Consider the following 21,084-nt stretch of genomic DNA (forward strand, 5'->3'; position numbering starts at 1 on the left):
TTTATAGGATTCCCCCAAAGTATTCCTTGTTCCTGGTAAATGAAAACACATCATTAGTTCCAACAGTTAATCACATAGCAGAACCCTCATCAAAATAATTTTATTTAAAGATATATACACTAACAAATTAGCTGTTGGGATTTCTGTTTAATCTAATTTAGTCATTAAGAAAGAAAAAGCAATGACTTGAGCTCTCTACCCCAACACAGCACAATTCAGGAGAATGGCTTTGACTCGCCGCTCTTAATTGTTTACCTGAACCTAAACTTACATCCATCCTCTCAGGAATTAAGAACAAGCATGCCTTCTTGAAGCTTCTATGATCCTGCTTAAACAAATGGAAGATAGCAGGGAAGGACACAACTTATTCCTGATCTTCCAGTTAAAGAAAGAAATCACTCCTGTACCCTTCAACTGTTGCCATTGCTTTTGGCTATAAGGTTTTGTGTAATCACAGAACTGCAACACCTGCCCAGTATTGTGAATTAGAGGCATTGCTAAAACCCACCTCACACTGTTGAGAAAGAATTAAATGTAATATAGATCTAGTAGAAAAAATCATGTCAGGAAAGGATCATTAGCATCGTCAGTGACCTTATCCCGATTGCAAATAATATACATGAAGTATTATTTGGTTGGTTTTTTTTTATTTTAAGATAGTATCTTATGTATACCTTTGATTGTCTTGAGACTTACCATATAGGCCAGGGTGACTTCAATCTCACAGAGATCTGCCTGCCTCTTTCTTCCAAATGATGGATTAAAGGCATGGGCCATCATGTCTGCCATGAAGGAATAATTTTATTGTTAAAGAAAAGTCCATAGTTATATGTGGTGTGTTTCATATAAGTGGTTATACAACAAAAATATTTTTATAGAATTTATACATTTGAATTTTTATTTTCTATCTGTGATGATGGTTCAGTAGGTAAAGTGAATACTGCCAAACCTAATGACCTGAGTTTGGATTTCAATCACCCATTTAACAACCAGACTTGGTGTTCCATTTCTATAACACCATGACCTGAGAGAGCAAAGTGTTTAAAAACCTGAATGCTCACCAAACAGCCACTGCAGTTGAAATGCTAATCACTAAGTTAAGAAAAATGGCCTGTCTCAAACACGTAACAATTGTGATGAAAATTTTATAGTTATAGGATGGAAAGTAGGTGGAGAAAATAACAAGGTCTACTTTCAGCCTCCACAGGCACTCTGCTCTTATACATGTGTACACTTCGTACACCCATGCACATACACCCCTATATAGTATCTCAACTTTGGGAATAGAAAACCTGTTAATCTTTTCAGCTCTGTTGACTTTGAACAGCTGATGTTCATTGGTAGAAGAGACCCTAGCTACAAATAGAGCCAACTTTCACAAAGAGGAATTGAAAAATTAAAAAAAAAATCAAGGTACGGAGTATATCTTAAAGTTTTAAATAGCATTTAATAGTAATATTGTCTTACCTTAGATATTTGGATTTTTGTTTTTATCACTTGCAAAAAACAACAGCACTGAGTGACCCCCGACATGTGTTTGGGAAAGCTTAGCAAGTAATGAATTGTTGGTGGTCGTCCTAGAGAAAGCAAGACAATAAGCAAGAACTTGTAATGCATTAGTGGAGAATCATTTCTAGTTTACCTAGCAGTGAAAACTGTTGTGAACACCTGATATAAGGTAGAACGGTTCACTGGTCTTGGTGACGAACAAAATGAGGAGAGAAGCACAATATGTTTAACAAAAGAGTTACACTGATAAAGCACTTGAGTCATGAACATACTTGGCTGTAAACATACAAAGGGGGGAACAGATGCAGTCTCTCTGAAAATAGAAATCCTGGGACTTTTGATTTTCCAATGCTGGACTTCAAACCAATAGTCTTGTGTTCTGTTTAATAAGCACATTACTACTAAGCTGTATTCCAACACATCTCCAAGTATAAATCCTTTAAGTTCTATATTTGTGGGTTTCTTCACATATACTATAAAGTATATTAGATATATTTTTCTATATTAACTAGAACTGGACAATCGAAGGCATAGTATTAGATATTATAAGCATTTAGCTAGTCACTAATTTTAGCACCATATGGATTGTTTTGAGACAGTTTTTCAGCATATAGTCCTGTATAGATTGAAACATGTTACATAGACAATTCATAGAGATCATGTCTCTGCCTCGCACATGTTAAGATTACAGCTGTGCACCATCATGCGAAGCTTCAGGGATTTCTTTTTATTTTAATTTGGTTAGCTTTATCTGAATTTGTTTTGTTTTGTTTTTATTTTTCAGATACAACTTTTCTCCTAATTGCTTGAATATAAATATGCACTTCCAATCTTAGTTCTGGCAGTCTGATTTCAGCTTTAACTTTTGAAATATATACACATTTTCCAGAATTCTGACATTTGGTAGGCTTTCAAAAAATTTAAAAACTTTAGAGTCATTAGCATTCATAGCCAGGTAGATAAACATCCTGAAAAAAAGGAGAGAACACTAGAACTGCCACAAGAAAGTGTGACCAATGTTCCAGAGAAATTCAACTTAAGCAGATCAGATCAGATCATCTGTTTTTAGACATCTCTCCTTGGCTAGAGATGTAAGAGAGAATGTAAAAAGTTACTCCATGATTCTGTCACGGTGCCATGTCTGTCAGTTTGCATATGCACAGTAATAAGGGACTTATACTTCTCTATTCTCCCCAGTCAGGTTTGGAGAAACAGTGGAGAAAAAGAGAACACTTCCTTCCTGTTCCATCCATCTCTAGCTTGTGGGATGTAGTGTTTTATTACTGCGGAGACTTATGTGAATGTAATTAGCATCCCTGTGGTGTCAGACTCTAGGTAATTTCCTCATTGAACAATTTGCCTCCATTTGAAGCATCGCTGCTAATTTCATTTCCTACTTTGAGGTGCACTTTGCTTTCTGTATTCTTGAAGATCGATTAATCTGAGGTGGTGCTTAAAGGTGTCCTACTTGAAAATATGTCTCATAACTCAGGCCTCAAGAGTGCCTACTGGTCATTTGATTTGTAAAATGCATAGGCCCTCTGTTGGAGTTGAGATTTTATTTCAGTTATATTAACTTAGTCGATGAGAAGAGTTGAGAGCTTGAGAAGACAGGAGTTTTCTTTTTCAGGAAGGGCCTTAGCCCTTGAATATTTTTTCACAAACTGTAACCATAATGATACTGACATCACGACTAAGCTCGCCCTCTGAGGGGGTGGAAGGGTGGGACTGGGAGGAGAGGAGGGAGGGGGTTGTGTTCCTGCTGTAAAGTGAATAAATTAACTAGTTATTGGAGAAAAAATACACTGACATGTCCTTTTCTTCTAGTCTGAGAAAGAAGTTACATCATATGGGCATGTTGTTGGCAGTGACTAGATTCCCCTACATAAAGCATTTGGAATAATTTTTGACACAATGAGTTATTGTATTATTTTGGTGAATATCTTCTTAGTTAAACACTTTAAAGTGATTTATAGTTTACTGTGTCCATATAGTTTACCCAAACCAAAGTTCAATGTTGAAGGATATTCAGGACAGAGTGAGCATGGAATTCACATATTTTTCTTTAGAATAAATAACTTCTTATTAATTCGTAAGCTTAATTCATACTTCATGCTATTTCCAGAGAATTTTCTATTTAGGTCTCAGAAAGGTAAGGTTAGCCAGAAAAACAAACCAGAGGTATTGTTTAACTAATATAGTTTTGAACCATACTTCATGAACTCATTTAGTCAGACCTATTGGCAAACAAAATACAAATTCATTTATATGTAGGATACATGGAATGATTTTCCAGTGTGTGAATATAGTGTGTTTATGTACATGTGTTCATGAGTAAACCCATCATTATATTTTATTTAATGAAGACATGTACCTATTCCAGGGCACACACGTAGAAGTGAGAGGACAGGCAGAGGTCTGGTACTGACCTTTCACCCACTTGAGACACACCCTTTGTTCTTTTGCTGCTGTGTATGCCAGGCAATCTAGTCCATCGGCTTCTTCTATTTCCACCTCAGATTTCCCCAGAGAAGCATCAGGATTTCAAATACACACGACTGCACCCAGCTCTCCATGGGCTTTGGGAATTTGAACTCAGGTCTTCATAATTTTACAGTGTCATTTTTCCAGACTGGAAAAGAGCTTTTTGTTAGGTGTGTATGTTTGCGTGTGTGTGTTTTAGTTGGTTCCTATTTTAATGTCATAGTTGTCCAGGCAGCCATATACCTGATAACACTTTATTAAGAGGTCCAAGTTTGTGCTGTGGAATGCCCTGAAACTAACATAATATCTGTATGTGTGTGTGTGTGTGTGTGTGTGTGTGTGTGTGTGTGTGTGTGTACATATCACACACTACACTTTATTTCTACATGTTATTGGGAACTGTTTCTGCTTTTCAATATTGTTAATTTTCTGGACATTATTTTGAAATATGGATCAGTATTCAAAACTGAGAGCCATTATTCATTCTACAAGCATGATTATAAATTCAAATGTTTCAATGGCTTAGCAAAACAAGCAATCACTGTCATGAAACTTTCTTCCCAAGTCATCAGGATGATTACCCAGTATCAGGCCATAAAGAGTAACTTCTAGAACATCCCGGTTTTCTGCTCTGGTCATTCTTCCTGGACTAGGCTCAAGCTCCAATGACCTTTTGCAATCACATCGTCTTCAGCCTTGGAGGAATACTAGTTGGTTCTAGAAGAGAGCACCAACAAATCAAAGAAAAAAACCTACATTTTACAATGTCTTGCTTTGATTCATAAATATAAAAGTAAAATAGATAAAATATGACTATAACTGCATAGCAATTATACAAAAATAAAAAAAAAAGAAAGACGGGAAAGTATATGGTGCCAAGAAGTGGGTAATGCTCTGGCCCCAGCCTAGCTCTGAACACCCATTTCTAAGCATTAGAGTGCAGAGAGCCAAATACACATGGAACCTCTGCTTGTAAGATGTACTGAAACATGACCAAACTGAATATATCATGACCAGCATTACTTGACTATCCCTACCACCCTGTAGGTCAGACCAGACATATAGGAATCACCGCCAAATCCTTCCATCCCCCATTCTCCAGATCACACCTGTCAGAAAGGTTTGGCAGTTTGTCTTTAGGATGAGAGTGACATGTTTGTTTCTATCATCTCTGTCTTAACTCAGAGCAACATCATCTCTCATCTGCGTTCGCCCCTCAATTCTGACAGATCCCTTTCAGCCACACCTGTCATTCTCCAGTGTGGTTAAGATCCATCAGCCACACTTCTGCTTCCAAACAGAGCCATATTTCCGTTGTGTCTTCAGTGGCCACTCCTGTTCTCACCCTCTAGTTCTGCTATTCTTTCTTCAACTCTGCATCAGGATAGACTATCTTTCTTAGTGTTACTTACATTTGCTCTTTCCCTGTTTCATTTCTATGTAGAACATCATTCCCTCTACCTCCATCCCTTTCTTATGTCTCCTCCTCTTCTAGCATACTGCTCCCTGTTACAGGTCCTGTTCATGCCTCATGCCTTACTGTTTTGTTTTGCGACCCACTGAGTTTTAACCAGGATCACCGCTGTGGTTGCAGGTTCATTGTTACTCACTGGAGTTTATTAAACTCACTCTTTGGTACACTCTGAGGGAGCTAACTTTCCCTGCTCAATAATCCATCCATTGTCAGTAGTTCAGCAGAGTAGGACCATGTCTCATAAGGCCTGACTAGATTCAGAATCACCCACTGACATGTCCAGTCTTGCTCCAACTCAGTGCAGCTGAGGTTTCTGTGAGCTTATGATTGCAATGGCTGTGTCCTGGCCTAAAGATAGCATTTTGCTCTCTTCCTATCTTCTGGATCATGCATTGCCTTAATTGCCTCTTCCTGTAGTATTAAAAGTGTCCTGTTAAGAGCTGAGCACTCAAGCATCATTTAGTCTAACAATCTTTTTTTTTATTAGATATTTTCTTTATATACATTTCAAATGCTATCCCAAAAGTCCCCCATACTCTCCCCCCACTCCCCTACCCACCCATTCCTGCTTCTTGGCCCTGGCATTCCCCTGTACTGGGGCATATAAAGTTTGCAAGTCCAATGGGCCTCTCTTTCCAGTGATGGCCGACTAGGCCATCTTCTGCTACATATGCAGCTAGAGACACGAGCTCTGGGGATACCGGTTAGTTCATATTGTTGTTCCACCTATAGGGTTGCAGACCCCTTCAGCTCCTTGGGTGCTTTCTTTAGCTTCTGCATTGGGGGCCCCTTGTTCCATCTTATAGATGATTGTGAGCATCCACTTCTGTATTTGCCAGGCACTGGCATAGCCTCATATGAGACAGCTTTAACAGGGTCCCTTCAGCAAAATCTTTCTGGCATATGCAATAGTGTCTGGGTTTGGTGGCTGATTATGGGATGGATCTCCAGGTGGGGTAGTCTCTGGATAGTCTATCCTTTCATCTTAGTTCCAAACTTTGTCTCTGTAACTCCTTTCATGGGTATTTTGTTCCCTATTCTAAGGAGGAATGGAATATCCCCCCATTGGTCTTCCCTCTTCTTGATTTTCTTGTGTTTTGTAAATTGTATCTTGGGTGTTCTATGTTTCTGGGCTAATATCCACATATCAGTGAGTGCATATCTAATGACTTCTTTTGTGATTGGGTTACCTCACTAAGGATGATATCCTCCAGATACATCCATTTGCCCGAGAATTTCATAAATCCGTTGTTATTAATAGCTGAGTAGTACTCCATTGTGTAAATGTACCACATTTTCTGTATCCATTCTTCTGTTGAGGGACATCTGGGTTCTTTCGAGCTTCTGGCTATTATAAATAAGGCTGCTATGAACATAGTGGAGCATGCTTGAGCAGCCGTGAGTCTTCAAGTTCACTGTTATTCACTGCAAAGAGAAGCTTCTGCCTATTAGGGTGAGAGAGATACATTTGTCTATATGTATCTGAACATAATCATCTACACTGCCATATCATGTAGGCAAACTGCAGTGATGAGGTCCCTCGAGGTCTATTATACCCCATGAATGGTTTTTAAACAAGTTGAAAGTAGCAGTCATGCATGTGTCCTCTCCTGTAGAGTGGGCCTCAAATATGCTCTCAGGGTTTTTGGTCAGTCCATAACAGTTGTGCAGCTATTGTACAAGCTAGCTCCTCTTGCCTGATTAGTTGGCATTGGAGCTCCTACGGTTCATGGCTGCCTGTATGACACCTCTATGTACTGTTGGAATTAACCAACAGGAAAGGCAGTTTTTGTTTAGTTCCAGCCCAAGGATAGCTTACCTTTCAAATTTCATGATGTGAATCGTTTCTTCAGTTACAAGTTTTACCTACAGCCTCAGAGTGAGTAAGCATTAAACATTAGAGACCATTTCATTTTCATGTGTTCAGCTTGCAATTATTTCTATGATCATCATTTGCCATATTAGAATATACATTCCAAGAGGGTGAGGGGCATATCTGTCTTCAGATGATTGTGGTCATTGCTGATCAAATAACATTTATCCATAATGATGAATAAATAGTACACAAAGAGAAGAGTGATAGACAGTGGATGGTTGTTGCTACTTCACATCTACATACTAGAGACTCAGAGATGACTATAAAACCAAGCTCTCCATGGGTCCATATAACTTCAGATTAAGGAGATTTTTTTTTTCCTTTTCCAGTTTTGTATTTTCTTAAGTAGCTATACCAGCAGATCTTCCCGAGAGTCTCAGGAGTACGATCTATTTTAGGCATGCCCATCTTACGTCTTATAACTAGAATAAGTGTATTTTTAATATTAGTCCCTGGAGTCAAGGATAAGAGATGTCCCCGGGAGCTACCACATAGAGGCAAATGGTCTCCTTCCCTCTTCTGACATTCTGTTTTCTCATCCTTCAAAAGGCTCTTTTGATTTTCTCCAAATGGCTGCTCTTTTATTCTCCTCAGGCAAATTTATAATAATTGCATCCGATCTGTGTTCTTCCAGTCTTTAAAGATGACTGCCACTCCACATTGTTTGCTTTTGTATCCATTCATTAAAGACTGCTAATATGTGCTAATCACATGACAAATGCTACTCAAGTGATTACATCATTCAGCATTAACCCAATGGAGAAAACGGTATTAACATTTATCTAGACTTAGATAAATAAAGGAGACCACAGTTTAGAAGCATCAGTGTCTTGCAGCTATTTCTAGGTGTCTGAGAAGACCCATTCTTAATAGATTTTCAATATGCACTTATTTAATCATTTAATGCATTACTATTATTATTTTGGATGGATGTGAGAGAATTTTGTGATTTATTTTGTTTCCTGAATTTCATACTTTCAGCCCAAACTAGAAAACCTTCCTGAACGTGATGGATGGATAAGAGGATTAATTAATAGAAAGAAGTCTGTATTTGGAGATGTTTTTTTGGAGATAAAGGAATTTTCTAAGACTTGATCAAATTATTGGCTAACTACTTTGGGAATCTTTTGGTTATTGAAACATATTTTTCTCTTTTCATTACATTGGTCTTGAATGTTACTATTACTGTAAGAGCAAAGAAAAGGAAGTCAGCAAAAGGTGCCTCTGCCCCACACCAGTGTGTGCGTGTGTGTGCGTGTGTGCGCGTGTGCGTGCGTGCGCGTGCGTGAGTGTGTGTGTGTGTGTGTGTGTGTGTGTGTGTGTGTGTGTGTGCGCGTGTGCGTGTGTGTGTGTGTGCGTGTGCGTGTGTGTGTGTGTTTGTGTGCGTGTGTGTGCGCGCGCATTCTCATGTAAGCCTCCAGCCTTGCAGATAGTCCTGCAGTGATGCATCTGCTCTGTGTTTATGGTGCTATGTTTTACCTGTCTTTAACCTAGAAACTTCCCCAGATTATTTCCCTTTGGTTTGTCTTCTGCCCTAGGGAAACTATCAGATTCCTGCTGGCAACCATCCCTTCTCCACAGTTCCCTTGGAGTCACCTCTCTAAACTGCCCCAGAATAATAACTCTTAATTTCCTGAGATGCGCGCAAGGGGATGGAAGTGGGGGTAGGGGTGTCTTGTACTATGTGGGTCAAAAGGGGAAGCTGAACGTGGTCACAGTGGAGACTAAAAAGCCTTCAGTTGGAATCTTGTAGCACCAAGCTAGCTGCGATCCCTGGGGATCTGGTCTCTGCTCTCACCAGAGAGACCTGCTGGACCACCAGTCTGTTGTAATCTGTGAGCTTTCCCATCCCACAGGCGCAGTGGGCGCTTGGAGGTCCCCCGCGTGGCAGCAGAGAGCTAGCAGAGTGTGAGGTTCTGAACTTTAAGAGTTGAGGTAGTCTAGTCTAAGGGTTAGAAACACTGCTTTATAAGCACAACTCACTTTCCACCCTTCTCCACAGAAATGACCTTGGACATGTTCCTCCGATCGATGTGCTAGTTTCTAAACCCGTAAAATGGGGTCACTAAGGAGTCAACTTTGAGCTAATATTGCTTTAAGCGCGGCTTTCTGCACATGGTAGGGACTCTCGGTAAATGACAAGGCTCAGTAGTAGATTTAGGTTGGATACTGGGGTCCAGGACCCAGTGTTGAGTTCTGCCTTTCTACCTCTTCATCAAAGAGTGCCAGGGTAGTTGATGCACCTGCTGTACTCCCTCCCTGTCTTCAGGATAAAACGAGGAACACGACTCTAGGGCATCCCAGTCCCGGTGCTCTCGGCATCCTCTTCCCCCCCCCCCCCCCGCAACTCCTCCCCTCCTCCAGCGAGCCCCAAGCAGAGGAAATGATTTTTCCTATGAAATGAGTCTGGATCTGGTGTCCGTGTTGAGCCTGGAGCTGGAGGGAAGGGGGCAGCCTTGGGTCCCCTTGGGCTAGGAAAGGGATGAGGGAAAATTGTGGTGTGTAGATAGGTGATTTGGTGGCTCAAACGGTCTCGGGGTTCCTTCATTGTGCCTGTCTTCTGTGAACCACTGGGTTTGGACGCAGAGGTGCAGCTTCAACTGTCCAGAGCAGAGCGGCAGTGGTGCAGCTCCGTTGGGCCACAGTAGTGGGCGGCGAGCTCCTGCTGGTGAGGTAAGGAGTGGTGGGTGGCAAGGACTGTGAATGCACGTGTCTCGTGTGTGTCTGTGTGTGTGTGTGTGTGTGTGTGTGTGTGTGTGTGTGTGTGTGTGCGCGCGCGCGCGCGCGCGGTGCGCGTGCGTCCGCGAGGCGTGGGGGGCCAGAGGAGCGCATCCCACCCCGCAACCCGCCCTCGCACTGGATGCCTTTTGGCCCCGCACCTGTGCTGGAACGCCTGTCACCCTCTGTCCCTCACGCCCCCACTTCTTTTGTTCTTCAGTCACACACACACACCTCATCCTGACCACTTATAATTTCCTAGTGCAGAGTCAGACCCAAACCCAGAGAAGCCTTTGCCTGACTGCTCCCCTCGCCCCCTCCCCCTCCTGCTATAAATAGCTGGACTAGCGGGTCAGGAGCGTCACAGCGCCAGAAACCAGGACCCCGAGGTTTTCTTCCCAGGGAACAGGGGGCAAAGGGGGAGCAGGAGGAAGAGAAAGAAATCACTCGTGAGTAGTGAAGAAAAAGCTCGCCCCTTGACTCCCAGGAAAAACGAGCATCTTTGGATTCCTGTATCCTTCCCCTTTCTTCTCAAAGCCATTCCGATTCTTTCATATTCACAGTCCACTCCCCACCCCCACCCCCCCTCGCTCAAAATCCAACGTTTGCTCAGCACTCCTCCCATTGGTTTTTTTTCTCCTCCTCGGACTCTGGTTCCCACTGCTCCCCTCCCCACCCCTAGCGCTCCCACCCCACCCCCACCTCCTCCGCTTGTCCCAGGCAGGGGATTGCTATTCTTAAGGAAATAAAGTTCAACTCCTTGCCCCTTTCAACTGGCTTAGACCGGGAGGAGAAGGGTTTCAGGAACCAATCTTCCTCCCTACACCCTACTCCTATTTTTCTTTTTAATATTTAAGGGGACACACACACACACTCTCTCTCTCTCTCTCTCTCTCCCTCTCTCTAAAATCCCACCACGTCGTGAGGTGCAACTACCTCCTAGAACAGAAACTTACCAGACGCTCTGGTTGCTTTTGTCTTAAAGAAAGAAAGAAAAAAAACCAACGAAGATTTTACTCTGGATGCATTTCTGGGGTAGTAGTTTAATATTATTCAAACATGTACATATTACACATATATATGCTTCTTTTCCTTTTTCCCCTTTAATTTTTTTAAACAAGGAAATCTCGGTCCCCGGCAGCCGCCGCTGCCCCTTTGATGTTTTGGTACGCCGTGCGCATGCGCTCCACATTAGAATTACTGCACTGGGCAGACTAAGTTGGATCTCCTCTCTTCAGTGAATCCCTCAATCCCACCAGAACCTAAAGGGATGTGGAGAGTCCGGAAAAGGGGCTACTTTGGGATTTGGTCATTTCCCTTAATAATCGCCGCTGTCTGTGCTCAGAGGTAAGTGTCCCTTTCCTTTCTCACTTGTCAGGGCTCTGTCTGCATACCTCTCTGTGAGCAGGGCTGTTGAAGATGCCGTGCTGTCTTCTTTATTCATTCCTGGTTATTGTCATTTTTTTCTTTAGTGTCAATGACCCTAGTAATATGTCGCTGGTTAAAGAGACGGTGGACAGACTGTTGAAAGGCTATGACATTCGTCTGAGACCAGATTTTGGAGGTAATGGGATTGCCTTGCAAATAAGAAACAGCCCAGCTCCAGCCCAAGCTGTCTTTTGGGCTTTGTGTGCACTCTCTTTCCTCTCCTTAGTTGTGGGCGCATGTGATGTATAGAATGTTTTCCTATTTTACCTTGCTGAGAAACAGATCCAAACTTAAGCCAGTTTCTGTCCAGCACTTGAGAGGTCTTTCAAGAAGACCCCCTTAGAGTGTGACCAGACTTTGTAACCGCTCTCGTTCTCCTTCACCGTGATACATCTTTGTTCCCAGTCTGAGGTTTCTTGAGATACAAACCTCTTAAGTTTAGTTAACAGTGTGCCCAGCCGGGGATGTCTTATAATGTGAGTATTTTTGAGGACACAGTGTGCAGGCGGTTGGCTGAGAGGTGGCTTCAACTCTCTGTGCCCATCTACTTTAGAAGAGTTCTGGCCATGGTTTAAAGTGGCTCATGTCGGGATTCCACCCAGCCCTATATGCGAATGGCATAGGGGAGAAGGGGTTCTGGGGAATTGAGAATAAAGATAGCAGAGGAAAAAGGGGCATCTCTCCCTGGAGCCCCAGATATGCTAGTGTGGCCATTTAATTTTGCTCAGACTCTTAATGGAATTAAAGAGTTAAAACCTACACACAGAAGTGGGTGGGGAAAAAAAGAGGGGGTTTCAATGCAATCTACACGAATCCCTAGGGCTCTGTGAGTTGTAGGAATTCACATGCTGAGACATCAACATGTGTAGACAGAGCTGGCAACATTGTCTGACCAGCACATGTGTGCATATTCCTAGAAGAGTATCCCCACATTCATACTGCAAAGATATGGGAAAGTAATGAATATATGGATTAGCTCTACAGAGGGGGTTTCTTTAGAGTTCCCAGTGACAACTCTTCGTATGAATGACTAAGTTCTGAGAAGTCACATGGCTGACCATCTTGGTTTGCAGGTCCCCCTGTGGCCGTAGGAATGAACATTGATATTGCCAGCATTGATATGGTTTCTGAGGTCAATATGGTGAGTATTAATGCTCATAGATACGTCTCTATAATGGGGACTGTGTGGGGGCTGTGCAGTTGCTGGGGGGGGTGGAGTATGTTTGAATATGTGTATAATGTGGGGACAGGAGAATAGTATATTGCTCTGGAATTCATGGCATGTGTAATTACAAAACAACTGCTGGTTTTTTGCACTTTTCCCAATTTGGATCCAATACAGAGTGAGTAAAGTATCTCACACATTCACTTGTACAGGCAGCAATATGCTGGAAGGCCCCCTGCAGAAGTGATGGCTCTCACAGCTTCCTGAAAGCCTCAGTTTGTCGAGTTACAGTTCTGTGTTTGGGGCTTAGTCATGGTAAAAGGAGCATTTAAATGTGACTAAATAAATAAATGAATAAATAAAACAACCAAACAAAAACCTACCAGGAAGTCTATCATACAAACTAAACTCTCACAGAGTGACTAAGTAATTAGTTCTGGGGTGTTGATGCCCACTTGTTGCTTTAGGAAATTGATTCCTAGTACTTAATGACATTTGACATCTCTGCCCCTCCCACCACCTTCCATCTCCTTTAACCCCTTCTGCTAATCCACTGAAATCAAATAAAAAACTGGCCAGTCTTTATCCAAAAAGGCAAGATTAATACCAAGTGTACTTTCTTACTGCTCCTGCAACACTAATCATTATGTGTACCAAGCACACACAACTTATTGTCAGCAACACTCAGTCTTTGGACAAAGGATAAGAAGAGAGAGAGGGGTGTGAGAAGAACCTGTGTTCTCCAACAGGGAAGCACTTTTGGGGGGGTATGCTTCATGCAGGAGCGCCCCCTGCTGCCCACGTTGGAGCACTGTGGACATAACATGACAAGGACAAGTGTCCCAGATTCCCCCAGTTAACTCAGGGACATTTCTCCTGTAAATTCTCTCTCTCCCTCTCCCTTTCCCTCTCTTTTCCTCTCCCTCCTTCGCTGTTCCCTTCCCTTCTTCTCTCCCTCCTTCCCTCCCTCCCTCCCTCCATTCCTCCCTGTTTCCCTCCCTCTCTCCTCTCCTCTCCTCTTTTCTTCTTGGCAGTGTATCTAGATCAAGTGAGCCTTAATATTCCAGCAGTCCTTTCAGATCTGATAGCACACAGCCCATTTCATATTGTTCTATGACATCCTCCTGTCTTCCTGTCTTGAGACTGGACAAATAATTAAAGACAGAGATGAAATGTGTAAGCTTTTATACAAACACTTCTAAGCCAGCCATTGGGACATAAAATTTAGGGCATACTAATTAACTCAAGAAATTTGAAGTATTAGGATTTAGCCTGGCTCTCACCTAAATTTAACAGAAGTTCTCATATTCCCAGAATTCAAAGTGGCATCTAGCATATCAGTTACAGATGCTGGGCAATAACAATCTAAAGGCATCATAAGATTCTGAGCATTTTTCAGAGACTCTGGGGGGATCATCAACTAACTTAGCAGTGGTTTAATAACAGAAAGTTTATAATCTAATAACTGGGAATATTTTTATTGTATGATACACAAACACAGAAGAAAGATAACATTGGATGACTTGAATATGTTGAAGTTGTGTCCTAACCTGGGTACCTCTACAATCCCAGGTACTTGGCTCTAAATTGAATTTCTAATGTCAAAGTTAAATAGAAATCAATTAAGGTTTTATATTTTCTACATATGCTTGGTCAGACTTGTATCTCATTTATTATTTTAAATTTTTTGCTCATCTTCTTCCAATAAAGCTTTATTTTACTAACTGCTTTTTAAAGACATCACAAAGTATCTCATAGAAAAATATTTATGAGATAAAGCAATGCTCACAAAATGACTCCAGGTAACTAAAATAGGTTGGAAATGACTTGAGGGTATTATATCCTTACATGGCATAGAGTGTTAAACCTTTTGTTCTCTTCAGAAACTTCAACTGACCTTTTCCCCCTGCATGTACCATTTTGGAGTGGGATCAGAGGTGGACACAATGCCAAGACCTGCTAGTCAAAATATAGATCCAGCTGAGGCAGGGTGTAATCACTTTGAGCTATTTACTGTTGCAGAGAAGTCATGGGATGTCGAAAGTGCAAAAATAAATGTCAGCTTGTAAATGGGACAACAGTGTAGCATTAATGATTTGAAGCAGGTGTGAAAAATTCCAAGCCAGACTCCTTTCTTAGCTTAATGCTGACACCAGTGCATTTGTCCAGCCACACTTTGGGCTTCCAGTCTTACTGACCTAAAATGAATCCTCCAAAACAGTTTTGTAACACATATAACTACTATTTTGTTTCAAAATATGGTTATTCACTTGGAAGCAACAGATGAATCAGGCCCCCATTGGTAACTCACTATGAGGCTTGTATTGTATCTAGTGCAAAGGCCTACCAGGGTTAGGATGTTTTGATTATATTTATTATCTAAAGAATGATTTTTTTAACTATTTAAGTGAAATCTCAAGGTTGATTAATGCCCTTGTTTGTTCATATGGCTTGTGACCTATTGTCTCTGGTAGCTGTAACTTTTATTATTGTGTATCTGCCTTTCAAGAATGGCATTCCACAGACCAGTCACATATTTGAACTGCAGCAATATAAGTGTGTATTGATGGGATTTTTAAAAAAAAGAACAGGTGATATTTGTAGAAAGACCCAGAGCTGGATCAGGAGTGCTCGGTGCCAGCTCCATTTCTTGGTCACACTGTGGTTATTCAAAGTTTAAGGGTCTTTATATCCTTAATTGTCAAAGGAGGGAATAGTTCTTTTTCTAGTGTCCCAGATAACTACCAGGATTAATAAAATGACATTAGTTGCATTTAACTTAACGAGGGGGTAAAAAACAGGCAAGCATTCATCACACCCAGCATACAGCCCTGCTGTCCTGTGTTCATTTTTAGTAGCCATGTACCTCATTAAGGCTCCATTTCTTCCTGGTTGAATGATACAGAATAAGCATTAAGAGACTTCCATCTACAAGTTACACGTATCTCTAGCTACAGTTGCTTGTTATAGCAGTTGTTGAACACATAAAAGTTTCAGGGAAATTTTGAAATAGATAAAAATCTGAAAGAAGTCCAAAATTTCTAAACAGTGTGTCATTCTGAGGTCTTTGGAAGGTGGTGACACTGTAGCGGGTTCTCCGCTTGAGTGACCATCACCCAATGGAAAGTCTTTGGGCTCCATGATCTCAGTCAGATGCCGCTAAGCAGGAAGCTTGGCTCTAGAATGAAATATTTTTAGATGTCTTGGTTAAATTGGCAGGAATCTTTTTGTTAAGATTCTTTGATGAAAAGTGCATTTTACGATTCAAATTTGGCTCTGAGAATTATGGACCAAAATAGCTTTTTCTTCATTTGAGGCAGATTCTTCATTTTTGAAATGGCACATTTGCCAACCAACTAAAGCAATATTTCACTTTTCAGGAAAGAGTTCTAGTAAACACATTCACAAAATTACCTTTTTATGGAATGGCAAATGGAGAGAAGTAATGCTTTAAAAATATACAGATGTTTCTTGTATCGCCAGCTGCAGAGCTTAAAATTCCATTCAAGGAATAGTTATTTAGCAGTTACTATAAGCAAGATATGTGTAAGGCCTGATGGACAGAGCAACAAAGGATATCACCCTAGCCCTGACCTCATGTAACTTTATATACATTTAAGTGTGTGTCAACCTTTAACTCTGCCTCAGGTTCTGACATTTGCTTAGCCTACATCTTATCTTTTCATTCATGTCTTTGTTCAGCAGCCAATCAGGTGCCTAGTGGTCTCTCTCTTCTATCAGTCTTTTGATGCTTAATTTCAATGCTCATTTAGTATTTGGTCTGACGAGTTGGTTTATTTGCTACATAGTTTGCTATCTGCTTCTATAATATTGATGAATTATATCAAACAAATAATATTGTCTATGATAGTATGTGAAGTTTCCAGCACAGAAAGAAGAATTAATTGTCATAACAGAAATTTGCTATTAACTGTCTACAATCTATAATGCTGATGTGGAGAAATACAGCATAGAGTCATATCATAGTGCTTAATTTGAAGACATGCACCATTTAAAATAATGTAGACTAAATTCCAATGTCAAGTTGTAAGTACATTGAAGGATAGAACATTATAAAAATATAGAATAACGATGAGCTACATAGCTGATGTCAAAATGGAGGCTAGAGATCTGTGGATGGGTGTTCCAAGTAGAACTGACATAGATGAGACTATGCAAAGGGGAAAGAAATGGTATCAATCTGTTAGTAGGTTGAAAATGCTGGTGTGACCCTAGGGAGAATAGTGAAGAGTTGGTGATGTAGCCAGAGGAAGTGATCAGATCATATAGAGTTTTGTGTGTGTGTGTGTGTGTGTGTGTGTGTGTGTGTGGGTGTGGGTGTGTGTGTGTGTGTGCGTGCACACACATGGGCACCCATGTGTGCCTTGTGTGAATGTGTATTTATGAGTGTTTGTCTGTCTGCCTGCCTGCCTACCTACCTTACTAAAGAGCTTGCTATCTTTCTAAAGAGAGTAAGGACTCATGCAAAAATCTAAGCAGAATCATACTGTCTGACTCAAGCTCTAAAAGTTGGTTTTGAAATTCAGGAGAACAGGAGTAGAACAAAGTCTAAGGTCAGGAGAAGACAAGAAAGCTAAGTACAAAGGCTAGGGTGTATGGATGAGTTAAGATATGACAGCAATGAAGGAGATATAAAGCCCACAAGCTTACAGATCAGGAGTGGTATGCTTTGGAGGAATCCCATGATTTGATGGTGTCATTTATTGCTATGGAGAAGATCAGAATAGTGGTGGAGGTTGGAAGGATGACGTATTAGCTGATGGTGTGTTCAGTTTGAGCAACCCTGTTTTTGAATTTTCTACATGTATGTAGCCTTCAAGGGGGAGGGTAACTAGTAGGTGATTGAAAAACAGAAGGCCACAATAGAGAAAGGAGGCTTGCTCATAGACTTGAACACTGTGTCAGGTAAGTGGGATGTACTACTCCTGTATGGGGAGAAAATTAAAAAAGAAACAAAAGATAGCTAAAAATGGAGGTCCTGTGAGCACTGCAGTTTATGTAGCAGAAAACAGAAAAGGAGCTGAGGAAAGAGAATGGTGGGCACCTGACTTGCAGCCAAGGAGTTACTGATGTAAGAGCCATCAGCTAATGTCTTACGAACTGATGCTCATGAGAGTTTAGATGAGAAACAAGTGGTCCATCAGTTTCCATGTTATGGAATCACTTTGAAGAAGTTTGTGAGTGTTGTTTCTCAGTCACAGTAACGGGGACATATTAACAAAGCACAATGATAAATGCTTTAGTGGTTGGAGGCCAACTACATTTTTGAGGAGAGAAAATTTGCTTTAAAAGTAGCCATGTGTACTTTAGACAAGAAATACTCTCTAGGAGGCAAAAGGTGGGAGATTCAACAAACAATATATGCAATAGTGTCTGGGTTTGCTGACAGGACCCTGATATAGCTGTCTCCTGTAAGGGTATGCCAGTCCTGGCAAATACAGAAGTGGATGCTCACAGTCATCTATTGGACAGAGCACAGGGTCCCCAGTGAAGGAGCTAGAGAAAGTACCCAAGGAGCTGAAGGGGTCTGCAACCCTATAGGAGGAACAACAGTATGAACTAACCAGTACCCCCAGAGTTCATGTCTTTAGCTGCATATGTAGCAGAGGATGGCCTAGTTGGCCATCATTGGGAGGAGAGGCCCTAGGTCTTGTGAAGGCTCAATGCCCCAATACAGGGAAATGCCAGGGCCAGGAAGTGGGTTTGGGAGCAGGTGGAGGGGGGAGGGTATAGGGGATTTTAGAGATGAAACTAGGAAAGGGGAAAACATTTGAAATGAAAATGAAGAACATAGCTAATAACAAGAAATACAAAAGTAAAAACAACAACAACAATGAAGAGCAATACAGAACAGAGTGAGAAGCTGAGGGATTTCTTTACTGAAGACTTTCATGTTCTCTGTACCAGAGGAGACATTATCTCCTGAACCAGAAGAGACAGCGCAGCTATTGTGGAATGCATAGGGAGCCCTCCAGGCTAACAGGTCTGATTAGCTCTAAACAGATCACTCATAGAAACTCTTATACTCTGTATTGGCAAATTACTCTCTTCCTCTTCCTCCTTCTTTCACACTTCTTCCCTCCATGTTTCCCCATTTTCCTTCTTCCCCCTCAATTTCCTCTTCTTAACATTCATCATCTTCTTCTTCATCAATTTCTTTCTCCTTCACCCTTTTCTCTTTCCTCATTTCTTTCTTCTTCCTCTTATTCACATGTTTTCCTATCCTTCTTCTTTCCACCTTGTTTCTCTTCTTCCCTCTTGTCTTCTTTCTCCTCTTCCTCCACCTCCTCCTACACCTGTGCAGTGTTCAACAACCACTATCATCATCACCTCATTAATATGATAAAAGAATTGCAGCTACTGTTTATTGAGTTCTTATGCAGTCCTTGTGTTATTTCTCATTATCTCATTTTCAAACCTCCTATAAAAGCTGAGATCATTACAATCAACTTATTTATGAGAAGACAAACCTTAAGTGCGGAGATGAAGAATGGCTTTTTCAAGGTCACACAGGCAGCAAATAACCACCTTCACATCTCTCAATCTTAGCATCTCATTTAGACTGTACTTTTAACATAGCAAAGTCTACCTATGATCATTTCCTTTCTACCAGGATACACTTTGTATGGTTTTGTTTTTAATTCATCTGAGGTGGTGGTGGTGGTGATGGTGGTGGTGTGTGTATACGAAATTAGAGGATAGATTAGATGAGCCAGTCATTTATAAGATGTTACTATCATTCTTTGTCCTAGTTTTCAAACATCTCAATTTTAATTAAGTGATTCCTTCGGTCAGGAACTTTAGCCAGTATATATCAAGATTTTGTCTAAGACATCAAGTAGTTGAGGAAGCTGATTGTGTAATTCATTTCTTTCTTTGCTAATGAGTACCAGTCAGCGTCATGTCTAATTTTATTGTGGTGCTTCAGCAATATCAATCAAGTGATCATAAAGGTTACTAATTTATGATGAGTAATCGTCACCTATGTTTCTGACTTCACTTACAACAGCTTTAAACTGTTCTAAGGAAGTTAAACTGTGGGGAGGCACTGCATGAAACTACCTCACTCTTCCATTCCCTTCATTCTTATCAAGATGCTGTGTTTCCTTCTCTTCTATGTTTTCCCTTTCTTACATGATCTAACCACAGTTCATCACAAGCATGGGATTTTTAAATTTTTCATGTGTTATTGAACAACCACTCCATTGAATAATTCCGATTTTAAGATCCATTTCTTTTAGCTTTCTCTCAGAGTACATCATCTGTTATTTCTCTTACTGGGTACTCAGCAAGGCTTTACTTGAATGGGAGGTGAACTAAAGATCTGACTATGGGCTTAAACTGTACACAGAAAGCAGATGGGGGACACTCTTCAATGCCATACTTTAGAAATGCATCATATATGTTTTAATTTCTTCTAACCCATTGCACAATGACAGAATTCCTACAAGAGTATAAATTAGAAAAAATTATTTAGGGGAGGAAGGATTCATTTTCACAAGTACACTTTCTCATTTTGGACTCATTCATACCATCTGAACTCTGGCACTGCTGGTATATGGGGTCAAATATCACTCTATTGTAGAGGGCTGCTACATGTACTATAAAATGTTCAACAGCACCTCTTGCTTCTACTTATTAAATGCAAGTGACAGCCATTAAATAATAGAAATCAAGAGATGTCTTTTACAGTCACTGGTGTTAAGAATAGCGTGCTTTTTTTTCTCCAAGCGAGTAAGGAAAAGCACTGTTACTGAGCAATGTTTTTCTGTATTTAATGGCTGTTCTCTTTTTTATTTTAAAAGTCTATTGTGGGTAAACAATGTAAGAGTATGAAAAAAAATCTGTTTTCTTGTTAATTCCTTAAAATTGTTTTTATTTGGGTGTATTACATTTTAATTTGTGTTCTTATTCACAGTTTGTACAATGCTCAGTTATTTTACAGTAATGTACTGTGCATTTTAATTTCATAGGGCATTTTAATTTGCATTTATGTGCATTTTAATTTCACAATTTACAATTATAGTAACAAAAATACATAACATCACTGTCACCAAGGCAAACTTGTATTTGCTTTCTTTTTTTTTTTATGGGTTGTTTTATTTCATTTCAAACATTGTCCTCCGTCCTGGTTCCCTCTCTGCAAACCCCCCTCCCATACTAGTCCCTCCACTTCTATGAAGGTGCTTTTCCATGCACCCACATACTCCCACCTCACTGCCCGAGCATTTCCCTATGCTGGGGCACTGAGCCTCCATAGGACCAAGATTTTCCCTCCCATTGATGTCAACCCTCTGCCTTATATGCAGCCTGAGCCATAGGTCCTTCATCTGTACTCTTTGGTTGGTGGTTTAGTTCCTGCGATCTCTGGGGGATCCAGTTAGTTAATATTGTTGTTCTTCCTATGAG

General features: G+C 40.8%; 1 protein-coding gene and 1 long non-coding RNA gene across 8 annotated transcripts in view; one reads left to right on the plus strand and one right to left on the minus strand.

The window, feature by feature from the left end:
* Positions 1-1,480: 1,480 nt before the first annotated feature.
* Gm34591 lies at positions 1,481-11,197 on the minus strand. 2 transcript variants are annotated; one of them, XR_388590.4, is made up of 3 exons: positions 11,018-11,197; positions 4,575-4,710; positions 1,481-1,577 (listed from the first exon to the last, which is right to left on the minus strand). It is a non-coding gene; the product is annotated as a predicted gene, 34591 (long non-coding RNA). The 2 variants fall into 2 exon arrangements; XR_879803.1 differs by lacking the exon at positions 11,018-11,197 and adding an exon at positions 6,658-6,679.
* Gabrb2 (gamma-aminobutyric acid (GABA) A receptor, subunit beta 2) overlaps positions 9,497-21,084 on the plus strand; it is a 213,077-nt gene continuing 201,489 nt past the window's right edge. The window contains exons 1-4 of one of the 6 annotated variants that reach the window (XM_030245560.1): positions 9,497-10,016; positions 11,183-11,408; positions 11,534-11,625; positions 12,563-12,630. In XM_030245560.1, the coding sequence (XP_030101420.1) occupies positions 11,332-11,408; positions 11,534-11,625; positions 12,563-12,630 (237 nt within the window). In that variant the 5' untranslated portion in view covers positions 9,497-10,016; positions 11,183-11,331. Of the gene's footprint in view, positions 10,017-10,421; positions 10,511-10,755; positions 11,409-11,533; positions 11,626-12,562; positions 12,631-21,084 lie in introns of those variants that run through there. The other 5 variants (NM_008070.5, NM_001362646.2, NM_001362649.2 and 2 more) reach the window with 5 other exon arrangements.

The sequence above is a fragment of the Mus musculus genome, chromosome 11, assembly GCF_000001635.26.
Source record: "Mus musculus strain C57BL/6J chromosome 11, GRCm38.p6 C57BL/6J".
Taxonomy (NCBI): Eukaryota; Metazoa; Chordata; class Mammalia; order Rodentia; family Muridae; genus Mus; species Mus musculus.